This window comes from Mobula hypostoma, chromosome 24 (genome assembly GCF_963921235.1).
Source record: "Mobula hypostoma chromosome 24, sMobHyp1.1, whole genome shotgun sequence".
Taxonomy (NCBI): domain Eukaryota; kingdom Metazoa; phylum Chordata; class Chondrichthyes; order Myliobatiformes; family Myliobatidae; genus Mobula; species Mobula hypostoma.
The window spans coordinates 35,287,460-35,300,776 of NC_086120.1; the positions used below are offsets into that span (position 1 = coordinate 35,287,460).

Below are 13,317 nucleotides of genomic sequence, written 5' to 3' on the forward strand. Positions count from 1 at the left end.
ATCTGGATGCATTATTGGTGTCCTTATTTAAGGGAGGATGATAATACAGTCGGCCCTCCTTATCCGTGAGTTCCGTATGCGCGAAGTCAACTAACTGCCAATTGAGAAAACCTGGAAGTGCTCTTCCAGCGCTTGTTGTTTGAGCATTACAGACTTTTTTTTCTTGTCATTATTCCCTAAGCAATGCAGTATAACAACTATCTAGAGATGATTTAAAGCAGGGGTCCCCAACCTTTTTCGCACCGCAGACCGGTTTAATATTGACAATATTCTTGTGGACCAGCCGATCCGGGGGGTGCGAGTTCAAGTAGGGTGAAAATCACCTCAACATGTCTTTTACAAGTTAGGGTTGCCAACTTTCTCACTCCCAAATAAGGGACAAAAGTAGCAGTCAAATCCCCGGGACACTTGTGTTTACCCCAAGAAAGACTACCATGACCATGAAGCCTTGCGCAGGCACTTGTGTGCACATGCATGCACGTACGTACCGATTTTTTTTCCATAAATCGGTTTTGCCTTAATCTTCCCGACTATACTGTACATACATTATTTCTTCTTTATATAGGCTGTGTAAAATTATCATATCATTCCTGCTTTACTATATGTTAGTGTTATTTTCGGTTTTATGTGTTATTTGGTACGATATGGTAGGTTATTTTTTGGGTCTGGGAACACTCAAAAAATTTTCCCATATAAATTAATGGTAATTGCATCTTTGCTTTATGCCATTTCGGCACGAAAGGTTTCATAGGAAATATGGGGAAATATGGGACAAGGGTGGTCCCGTATGAGACAAACCAATTTAGCCCGATATACGGGATGTCCTGGCAAATACGGGACAGTTGGCAACCCTATGTTCAAGTTCAACAGTGCATGACAGGGAACGAGGAAAGGTGCAGCTGACTTATATCGTTTCCTTGCAGACCGGTAGCACATACTTTGCGGCCCTGTGGTTGGGGACCGCTAATTTAAAGTATACGGGAGGATGTGCGTAGGTTAACGTGGATTGGGATCGAAAAAAACGGAAGTTCTCTTACTAAGTCGGAACAGGTACATCCGGTATTATTGTTTCAGTTAGTCAAATGTTTGTCTGAGTATATAGTATATATTTTACCCTTCTATGCATATAAAACACTTAAGAAACGTATGTTTCAGCGCCGGGCTCGGGAACGGAAGCTCCCAAGTTTGACCCAGTGACAGACCGCTCCCGAGCGCACTCTCCATCCATGCCAGGTTGAAGTGGAGGATCGGAAACCCAAAGCCACTGCATTGCTTAGTAATAACTGTAGCTTTCATCCGGACAGGGCCTTTCTCACTTTATCCTTTAAAATTGTTCCGATCGTTGACCGACTGTAGCCTAATGCTTTTCCAATGACCGATGGCGTTTCACCTCTTTCTGATCGCTTTATTATTTCCACTTTATTTTCAATCGTGATTATTTTCGTGAACAGAAACACTACGCATTCAGAGCTCTGCCGCCGGGTCCTAATGTCCACCGCACTGAGACAGGTTAAATAAGGTCCGGGGTTTCGCTGGGTCCTGAGGTCCACCGCATTCAGACAGGTTGAATAAGGGACTTGAGCATCCCCGCTTTTTGGTATCTGCGGTGGATCCTGGAACCAATCCCTTGCGGATAAGGAGGGCCAACTGTACTATGAAAGCAGATCAGATGTGTATTACTGGACTAATAACTGGTATGGGTGGGATGTCTTATTAAGAAAGGTTGGACAGACATGCTTGTATGTGCTTGAATCCAAAACAGCGAGAGGGGATTTAATCCATTCATTCCATCAAGATTCCTCAATATTGTATATGAAGAGAAAGTTTCCTCTTATGCAAACATCTAAAACTAAGGATCATACTTCGAAAAAATATACATTTTTTTTTAAACTGAATTTTTTCCTCAGAGGATCCTGAGTCTTTCGAACTCACTTCCTCAAAGGGCATGGAAACAGTTTTTTTAAAAATTTAAAATATGGTATTAGTCCTAATGTTGATACCTTGGAGAGAGTTACTGGGATGAGACAGGAATAGAGTTTAAGTTACATTCAGATCAGACAGAATCTTTAGTGGTAGAGCAAACTCAAGTTCAACTGATCTTAACACACACACACATCTTTGGTTGTCCATCAAAATCCAATGACAACGTCCACTCCAGATGAGATCTTTGATGACTATACAGTCCTATCTTGGACCCACAAGCTCTATTGCAGGTGGAACATGTATATGTGGTAGTGGTGGCAACCATGGCTGCATATCTCCTGGTTCTCTTCTGTCTTCTGGTTGCTCTTTCCATCTCCAGAATACGAACCTCATCCCTACACAGCTGTCGCCAAGTGGTACAGTCAGCAGCAACATCCACCAGGTCCTTGGGTCTGATGTTGCACTTTCTTAAAGCATTCTTCATCTGATCCTTATAGCACTTCTTCGGCCCTCCAGCTGAGCGTTCACCATGATGTAGCTGGCCGTATAACACTCTGCAGGGTAGCCGACGTGTGGGTATCCTTATCACGTGCCCCAGCCACTGCAGCTGACGCTAGGTGATCATGGCCTTAATACTCCTGCAGTTGGTCTTTACAAGTATTTCAGTGTGAGGCACCCACTCACGCCAGGTAATTCCCAGGACGCGCTGGAGGCAGCTTATCTGCAAGCGCTCCAAGGACTTGATGTGACAGCTGTAGGTTACCCAAGCTTTACAGCTATAAAGGAGGGTGGTGACACAGACTGCTTGGTATACGGCGACCTTTGTGGAGGGACAAAGGCTCCTGTTCTGAAAGACTCTACGCTGAAGTCTCCCAAAGGCAGCTGATGCCAGTTTAATGAAGTGCTGGATGTCGTAAATGCCGCTATCCTCAGAGAGAATGCTCCCCAGATATTTGAAAGATAGCACTACTAACAGCTTTTTATCACCAACAATAAAGGCAGGTCGAATGGATGGGACACTGGTACTCCATTGGCAAACCACTTTTGTCTTGATGGTATTGACAGTCAGCCCCATCCTGCTGTATGCTCTCACCGCCACAGTAAAGACAGTCTGAAGATCCTACGGAGTATGGGCCACAAGAGCACAATCGTCTGCATTTCACATACACACACTTTTTTTAAAATTGAACTACTTAAAAGTAATAAAAATTGAGGTGCATTGTTCAGACTTTTATTTTAAATGGCAAGCAAAGCAACATGCTAGCAGATGCGTGCACTTTATTGCAATAATAATAAAAGTTGTTTCTCTTTTTATAAAGTTACCTTGTTTTGCTCATGTTTGTACTGGATTTTAAGCGTTTCCATGGCTCTGATCATCGACTGCATGGCAGTGAATATATTTTGGTAGACCAGCTTAGTAAAACCTCGTTTGTCTTCATCTGAATATCCACTTCCATGAATGATCCGCATCTGCTTGATGAATGTGCTCTTGCCACTTTCTCCCGTACCTAGAAAGGAACAATTCCACAAGGTCAGTGGGTATAAATGACAGTTTAAATATTTTGTTACACTATTATTTTGAAAATACAAAGGCAAATATAAGAATGGCAAATAAAATTATAACTGACTTTGAAGATGCTTCTATTGAGGTAACAAATACACATCATTTTTAGACTTTTCTCCATTAATTATGCTAACATTAAAAACAAATAACTGAATATCTTCACTTTAAAGTAGAATCTTCTAACATAAAAACATCCTTGCTGTGTCAATCAGTTGGACCAAGTATGATCTGTGCACATACACACTCTTATCCCCCAGAGGTCCAAATCCCATTGCTACCAAGGTCATATTTTCCTCATTTACTTATATCACTTCACATTTTGGACAGAAATTTTGCATCTATTTTGAAAATAATTCTCAATAATCAAAAGTTGGAAAAAATAAGACTCCACACTTAAGAGTAATTCAGTCTCAGTGATAGTGACTGGCAATAAATTATACTGTTGCTATTTAGATTTGAAATGATTTGATGTAACTAAGTCAAATTTGCTTTGTATTAACACAGTGCAACCACAAGTTCATATTATGTAATGCATCCCAAAAGTTACATTACCAACCACAAATAATGGATTCCGGTTAACTAGGACACATCAGGTACATGTTGCCCAATTGAGCAGTTGCCCCAATTAGCCAAATTTTCATTGAAATTGAATTGAATTGGCTTTATTTCTTACACCCTTCACATATATGAGTGAAAATCTTTACAATATGTCTCCATCTAAATGTGCAATCATAGTGATTTATAATAAATAGAATAGTCAATGTATTTACAAGTACACTCAATTCAGCGCGAGTTCATCAGTCTGATGGCCTGGTGGAAGAAGCTGTCCCAGAGCTTGTTGGTCCTGGCTTTTATGCTGCAGTACCACTTCCTGGATGGTAGCAGCTGGAATAGATTGTGATTGGGATGACTTGGCTCTCTAATGATCCTACAGGCCCCTTTTACACACCTGCCCTTGTAAATGTCCTAAATCATAGGAAGTTCACAACTACAGATGTGCTGGGCTGTCCACACCATTCTCTGCAGAGACCTGCGATTAAGGGAGGTACAGTTCCAATACCAGGCGGTGATGCAACCAGTCAGGATGTTCTAAATTGGGCCCCTGTAGAAAGTTCTTAGGATTTGGAGGCTCATACCAAACTTCCTCAAATGTCTGAGGTGAAAGAGGCACTGTTGCGCACAGACAATGTGAGGTCCTCGGTGATGTGGATGCTGAGGGATGCTGCTGCTGCACAAGATCACAAGACAAAGGAGCAGAAGTAGGCCATTTGGCCCATCAAGTCTGCTCCGCCACTCCACTGTGAGCTAAACTATTCTCTCATCTAGTTCCAGTTTCCGGCTTTTCCCCCATATCCCCTGATACCTAGATGCTGGAAATCTTGAGCAACACAAAGTGTTGGAGGAACTCAGCAGGTCAGGCAGCACCCACGGAGAGGGAGAAACCATTGACATTTTGGGCTGAGACCCTTCATCAGAACTGAAAGGGAAGGGGTCCGAATAAGAACCAGGATAAGACTTCCGTGGTGAACAGTGACTGCAGTAGAACACAGAGATTCGCTGTTATGCTTTGGAAATCCAAAACGTAAAACTAATTGAAAGAAAACATGGAACCAAGAGAGACATGTGCTTAGTTTCATTTTTACTTTAAGCAAGGCACAGATGAATGACATGGTGGCATGGACTTGAAGCTGCTTACCCTCTCAACATCAGATCCATTGATGTCAATAGGGGTTAGTCTGCCTCCATTCCTCCTGTAACCCACAACCAGCTCCTTTGTTTTTGCAACATTGAGGGAGAGGTTGTTTTCTTGACACCAGTGTGTCAGAGAGATGACTTCTTCCCTGTAAGCCACCTCGTTCTTGTTTGAGATAAGGCCAATCAATGTAGTGTCGTCGACAAATTTAATTAGCAGTTTGGAGCTGCAGGTGGTGATACAGTCATGGGTATGAGTAAAGGAGGGGACTCATTACACACCCCTGAGAGGGTCCTGTATTGAGAGTCAGAGGGTTGGAGGTGAGGGAGCCCACTCTTACAACTTGCTGGCGATCTGACAGGAAGTCCAGGATCCAGCTGCACAAGGCAGGGTCAAGGCCGAGGTCTCTGCGCTTCTTGTTGAGCCTGGATGGAATTATGGTGTTGAATGCTGAACTGTAGTCCAAGAACAGCATTCTCACATAAGCATCCTTCTTCTTCAGATGTGTAAGGACAGTACGTAGAGTAATGGCTGTTGCGTCATCTGTCAATTGGTTGCGTCAGTAGGCGAATTGTAGGGAAATTGTAGGTGAAATAGTTGAAAGATATAAAAATGGCAAACTACTGTTTAACTGAGTAACAAATTGTGTATTTAAATGAAATACAGAACAAATTAAAACAGTACCAATCCTACTACAGTACTACAAAACTGTGTTTTAGTTCTTAATAGTAATTGACAGAGGAATTCATCTGGTGTACATTGCCATGTATGGGGTGTCCCTAGAACAGGGGTCCCCAACCTTTTTTGCACCGCAGACTGCTTTAATATTGACAATATTCTTGCGGACCAGCCGACCTGGTGGGTGGGGGGTGTTAATCACGACCGGAATATAGATGATAAGTCAGTTATAAGTGGTTAATACACTCAATTTCGTTTCTGAAGGGGTTTATTTAACGAATTTAATATTAAACACACAGAGCATATTTTCCTCCCATGAATGTAGTGATAAGTCAATTATAACAGTGGTCCCAAACCTCCGGGCCGCGGACCAATATATTGCCGCGAAGAACGCAGCGGTAGCCAGAGCGCACCCAGCACATCTTTAAGAAAAAAGCTGAAATAAACAAGCTAATTGATTAGGTGTCACCCGGCATGTAAATGCCAGCCCAGATCAGAGGCAACGCAATCGGCAATCCCCTCTGATCTGGACCGACATTTACGTGCCGGGCGGCACCTAATAAATTAGCTTGTTTACTTCGGCTTTTTTCTTAAAGATGTGTTGGGTGCATTCCAGCTACCGCTGCATTCTTCGTGGCTCGGAGGTTGGGGACCACTGAATTTAAGTCAATAACATCATAACATTTTAAGTAACGTTTGGATATTAAACACACAGCGCATATTTTCCTCGTATGAACATATAAAATCATTGCAACGCACCAAGATGGCTGAATCAGTGGGAGCCCTGGGCTTGTTTTCCTGCAACAAGACGGTCCCACCGAGGGGTGATGGGAGACAGTGATACTCGAAAGGGGTTCCTTATATCCAGTCTATTCTGCAATTTAGTTTTCGTTGCATTCATTGCAGAAAACTCCGCTTCGCAGCGATATGACATTGGAAATGGAAGCAACGTTTTCAGTGCTTTCGTGGCTACCTCAAGATATTCAGCATTGACTTTGATTCAGAATGCCGGCACAGACGTTATGTCAAACATACTTTTCAGCCCACCGTCATTTGCAAGCTCGAGGAGTTGATCATCTTCTCGTACTGACATGGAAGATTCACCGGAAACATTCACAAATGGGTCACGGACCCATTCCTTTGCACGTCTAGGGTCACTGATGACCTCGCGTGTGTCAAAGTTCAATAGTGGGTGTGACAGGGAATGAGGAAAGGTGCAGCTGACTCATCGTTTCATATCGCCAAATCATATTGTTTCCTCACCGCTAGGTAGCACATGCTTAACGGTACCAGTCCACGGCCCAGTGGGGACCACTGCCCTAGAAAACCTACAACACTATTCACAACACCACCAACCTTCATGCTATGTGCTAACACACACTTCCACTTCCTCATCTAATCTCAAAGGTTCATTTTATTGTCAAAGTATGCATGTACAACGCAACTGATATTTGTCTTCTCCTGATAACCCCTCACAAAAATAGAAAAAGTAACAAAAACAATTTATTAAAAAAAAACCACATGCTCTACCTTCATCAATTTGTTCTCATATTCTCAAAGATTTAATCAGACTCGTGATGACTGACTTGCCACTCAAAAAGACACAATGACTGTCCCCAATCAGACTATGCGTCTCTAAATGTGGTAAATGTTATGTCTACAAATCTTTTACAATAATTTGCCTATCATTGAAGTAAAACTCACTGGTCTATAATTCTAGCGTTATCCTCACCCCTTTTCTTGAACAAAGGAATAACATTTGCCGCTCTTCAATCATCTGGTATTTCTCCTGTGGCCAGTGAAGACACAAAGAACATTGTCAAAGGTGCAGGAATCTCTTCCCTTAGTAACCTGAGGTATAACCAGTCAGCTCTGGGGATTTATTGTTCTAATGGTTTTTCAAAAGCTTCAGTGCATCATCTTTCTTAATGTCAACATGTTCTAGCATATGAGCCTGTTTTACACTGACTTCACAATCAAGGTCCCTCTCACTGGTGAATAAAGTATTCACCAAGGACTTCCCTACCTCTTCCGACTCCAGGGGCATTTCCTCTAAGCCTGATCAGTTTTACCTTCACTCTAATCATCCTCTTATTCTTCATGTGTAGAATCCCTTCAGGTTTCCTTGAATTCTATTTGCCAAGGCCTTCTTATGTCCTCTTCTAGCTTTCCCAAGTCTATTCTTAAGCTCCTTCCTAACAGTGTCTTCCGTTACTTTTGCTGATGAACACAAAGATCAGAAACAACAGGATAACAACGAGGTAGTCTGCTGGAAATCCAAGCAATGCATACAAAATGCTGGACAAAGTTTGGGACATTGTAAGGGTGAGAAAATTGGCAAAAGGATGGACTGTTGGAATTAAAAGCCATAATATGGCCTCTAGAAATCCTGGAATGCTAAATTGAAGCTGTTAACTTCCTTAGTCGAACCAGATTAGCAGAATGAAGAACTCTAACTGAAAATTTAAGGAAAAGAAAGGCACAGAGAAGAGTCCATGGCACAAGCAGGTAAAAGCAGTTGGCATCTATCCAAACCACCAGTTTCTATGTGGACGCAAAAGCGCAGGGAAAATTTAAGTTACTTAGTCATGGCAAAAATATGCGGAATAAAGGAAATGGAACAGGTCTACAAAAGGTCTTGAAAGATTAACATTTTGAATCTCAATAAAATCTGTTTATATTCACTGAATTTATTTGGTTATGACGTGACTAATCAAGATGCTGTGAATGCAAAAGGGTGGCTACAGGTTGGAAAATGCTGGCTTAATCTTAAATTATGAATTATACTATTCAAGAGTGACATTTAAGAGGTAGGTTTTGGGACTTGCTGGTGAGTTTCACTGAGCAGGACCTTAGAGGGCAAATTGTTAGTTAATAATTGGTTGGCTAACTGACAGCAACAAAGTTAGGGTCAAGTAGAGTGGCCAGTATCAGAATGGATGGAGAGCTTAGGCTTTGGCACAAAGTGGTGGAGTAAACAGCACCAAACATAGGCGAGTGAGAAAGAGTGCATTTTTTTTTAAAGCTTCAATGAAGCATCACAAGGAACAACAAATAAGGTTTTAATTTTGTCATTCATCTGTAATCCTTGATTCAGCAGGAACACAGTTAGGACAATGGAATGCTCCTCATGCAAGAGATAGAAAGTCAGGGAACTCCAGTCTCCTTAATGATGACATCTACGGGAAGTGCACCTAGGGGGATGAGTACTAGTACACTAAGTCAGAAAGTGGGCAAATTGAGAGAAAGGTAGGAAAGGCACGAGGTAATGGACACTAGAATGGACAGGTTGAAGTGTGTATATTGTAATGATAGGAATATTATGGGTAAGGTTGTTGAAGTCAGAGAATAGATCATTACATGGATAATGATATTGTGACCATTAACAAAGACTTTGGTGAGAGGGGAACAGGAAAGCTGCTTAATATTCCAGGGTTTCAATGTTTAAGATGGAGAAGGACTTTTTTTTAAAAAAAAGGTGGGGGGGGGAGGGTTTGAGATCCTCTAATAATTGGGGACAATATCACAGCTGAGTAAAGCAGCCAGCATGATCAAAGACTACCCACCATAGAAATACCCTCTTCCATGACACAGAATACAAAAGCTTAAAAGCATGTACTACTAGTTTCAAGGGCAGATTCTACCCTGAAACTAGCCCATTACATTCATGCATCTTATTACACACCTGCATAGCACTTTCTCTGTAGTTGCACTATTTTGCATTGTTATTGTTTTACCTTGTATTACCTCAATGCACTGCGTGCATTGATTTGATCTGTGTCAACAGTATGCCAGATAAGTTTTTCATTGTACCTTCATATATCCGACAACAATAAACCAATTTCAGTATTTACCAAGAGCACATGGAGGATAGGGAAATCAGTACATAATGTGCTAACATGCTGCAGCATTAAGATGGAGGTAAATTGGATCTCAATAAACTTCAAGGTGGAAAAGTCACCAGGCCCCGATGGAATATACTCATCATTAAGGTTGAGAGATGAGCTGGGGCCTTGATCAATATCTTTGTACCATCTCTAGCAACAGGCTAGGTTTTGAAGGACTGGCAAATAGCTAAGGTTCCACTATTCAAGAAGAGAAATGTATAATCCTGGAAACTATAAAACCAGTGAATTTCACATCAGTGTTGAGGAAGTTACTGAATAGGATGAGCAATTAGAAAGCAATGGCATAACTCATTGCATTGTGAGGGGCAAGGCAAGTTCTGTCTAACGAGTTTTTCTTTGAAGTAGTAAGGAAGGCAATTGATGAAGATAGACCTGTGAATGTTGCCTACATGCTCTTTAGTAAAATATTTGTCAAGGTCCTTTATGGGGGCTCATCCAAAAGATTAAGATGCATGGATCGACAGTGAATTTGGTAGTCAAGATTCAGAATTAGTTTACTCATAGAATAGAGATCAATGGGACTTATTCTGGCTGGAGGTCAGTGATTATCAGTCAATATAGGGATCTGCTCTGGAAGTTCTGGCATTTGATACATATAAATGACTTCAATGGGTGGGTTAATTATGGTACCAAGATTGGTTGTGTTGTGGATAGTATAGAAGACCAGCAAAGGATACAACAATTGCAGATATGGGTGGAGAAATAGTAAATGGAGTTTAAGCCACACACAAAATGCTGGAGAAACTCAGCAGGCCAGGCAACATTTATGGAAAAAAGTACAGTTGACATTTTGGGCCGAGACCCTTCAGCAAGACTGGAGAAAAAAAGATGAGGAGTAGAGTTGAAAGGTGGAGGGAGGGGAGGGAGAAATACAAGGTGATAGCTAAAACTGGGAGGAGGAGGGATAAGGTAAAGAGCTGGAAAATTGGTGAAAGAAATCGAGCTGAAGAACAGAGAATCTAACAAAAGAAGATAGAAGGTCAGAAGGAAAAGGGGGGGAAAGCACCAGAGGGAGGTGATGGGCAGGCAGGGGGAGGGGGGAGGGGGGAAGGGTGGAGGGAGAAAAGGGGATAGGGACTAGTGAAGGGGGTGGGGCAATACAGGCAGTTCAAGAAATTGATGCTCATGCCATCAGGTTGGAGGCTACCCAGATAGAATACAAGGTGTTGTTTCTCCAACCTGAGTGTGGCCTCATTGCAACAGCAGATAAAGCCATGGATAGACACATCAGAATGGGAATAGGAAGTAGAATTAAAATGGATGGCCACTGGGAGATGGTGTTTAACCCAGCCAACTTAAGTGTTGCATCTTGGGAAATCAAAGGTAAAAAGACAATACACTGTTAGTGGCAAAACCTTTAAATGTTGCAGAGGGATCTTGGGACAAAGTTTATAGCTCCCTGAAGGTGGCGACACGTGTTGATAGTGTGGTAAAGGAGGAATATGACATGCTTGCCTTTTAGTGAAGGAAGTGAGCTCAAAAGTTGATGTAAACAACAGGAATTCTGCAGATGCTGGAAATTCAAGCAACACACATCAAAGTTGCTGGTGAACGCAGCAGGCCAGGCAGCATCTGTAGGAAGAGGTGCAGTCGACGTTTCAGGCCGAGACCCTTCGTCAGGACTAACTGAAGGAAGAGTGAGTAAGGGATTTGAAAGTTGGAGGGGGAGGGGGAGATCCAAAATGATAGGAGAAGACAGGAGGGGGAGGGATAGAGCCAAGAGCTGGACAGGTGATAGGGAAAAGGGGATACGAGAGGATCATGGGACAGGAGGTCCGGGAAGAAAGATGGGGGGGGGGGACCCAGAGGATGGGCAAGAGGTATATTCAGAGGGACAGAGGGAGAAAAACGAGAGTGAGAGAAAGAATGTGTGCATAAAATAAGTAACAGATGGGGTACGAGGGGGAGGTGGGGCCTTAGCGGAAGTTAGAGAAGTCGATGTTCATGCCATCAGGTTGGAGGCTACCCAGACGGAATATAAGGTGTTGTTCCTCCAACCTGAGTGTGGCTTCATCTTTACAGTAGAGGAGTTCCTCCAACCTGAGTGTGGCTTCATCTTTACAGTAGAGGAGTTCCTCTACTATAAAGATGAAGCCACGCTCAGGTTGGAGGAACAACACCTTATATTCCGTCTGGGTAGCCTCCAACCTGATGGCATGAACATCGACTTCTCTAACTTCCGCTAAGGCCCCACCTCCCCCTCGTACCCCATCTGTTACTTATTTTTATGCACATATTCTTTCTCTCACTCTCCTTTTTCTCCCTCTGAATATACCTCTTGCCCATCCTCTGGGTCACCCCCCCCCCCCGTTTGTCTTTCTTCCCGGACCTCCTGTCAAATGATCCTCTCGTATCCCCTTTTGCCTATCACCTGTCCAGCTCTTGGCTCTATCCCTCCCCCTCCTGTCTTCTCCTATCATTTTGGATCTCCCCCTCCCACTTTCAAATCCCTTACTCACTCTTCCTTCAGTTAGTCCTGACGAAGGGTCTCGGCCTGAAACGTCGACTGCACCTCTTTCTACAGATGCTGCCTGGCCTGCTGCGTTCACCAGCAACTTTGATGTCAAAAGTTGATGTTACAGCTTTTTAAAACTCTATTCAGGCCACAACTAGAGTATTGCATTCATTTCTGGGTCACCCCATGATTGGAAGGAGTGAAGACTTTGAAGAGGGTGCTGAAGTAGTTTACCAAGATGCTGACTAGATTAGAGGCCATGTATTACAAGGAGAGATTGGACAAGCTTTGACTTTTCTCTGGTGTGGAGGAGACTATGGGGAGACTTGATGGTGATTTTCTAAGATTGAGCTGTATACAAATAGTAGACAGGCAGTATTATTTCCCCAGGCTGACATACCTAATATCAAAGGGAGTAAGATCAAAGGAGATGTGAAAAACAAGTGGATGCCTGGGCCGGTGAAGGCAGCAAATTTGAAAGGGCTATTCAAGAGGCAATTAGCAGCAAATGGAAAGATATGGACATCATGTAAGCAGAAGGGATTGGTTTAATTTGGGCATTTGATTATTAATTTAGTTCAGGATAGTACTGTGGGCCTAAGGGCATGCTCCTGTGCTGTACTTCGCATAATGGACACTGGCACTCTGATGCAAATCAGTCACAATCTAACAGAATGGTGAAAAAAGATTGAAAACCTGAATGGCCAGCTTCAGTTCACACATTCACATGAAAGATTATCAACTGTAAAAATGTTATTTTTGCAGGAACCCACGTATGTAACTAACTGCAGGCACAGAATGAACCAAATCTGTTAAAATGAATGATTGATTGCAACAAAATGTATTCTAGTAACACAGGAACTCCAAGGAAAAGCACAAGATATCTAGGTTACCATTTGGGTAAAAATGAATTCAATGTCATGAGGTTAATGCAGTTAGGCCACCAGCAAGGGATTCAATTTTTAAAAAATACGAAACTAGTTCCATCAAGCCCACAGATCTCCCCAGTTTTCTTGACTATACATCCTCCTATTCCCCTTTCTATTCTCCATGTTTCTCCATTTTTAATCACAATTACTCCAATCCTCTGAAAAGT

The 13,317-nt window shown here is 42.5% G+C and overlaps 1 protein-coding gene across 1 annotated transcript in view; it reads right to left on the bottom strand.

Annotated features, from left to right (window-relative positions):
- Nucleotides 1–13,317, bottom strand: part of LOC134337361 (guanine nucleotide-binding protein G(q) subunit alpha-like) — a 132,177-nt gene that overhangs the window by 55,029 nt on the left and 63,831 nt on the right. The window contains exon 2 of the mRNA XM_063032299.1: nucleotides 3,247–3,431. Coding sequence (XP_062888369.1) covers nucleotides 3,247–3,431 — 185 coding nt within the window. The remainder of the gene's footprint in view (nucleotides 1–3,246; nucleotides 3,432–13,317) is intronic.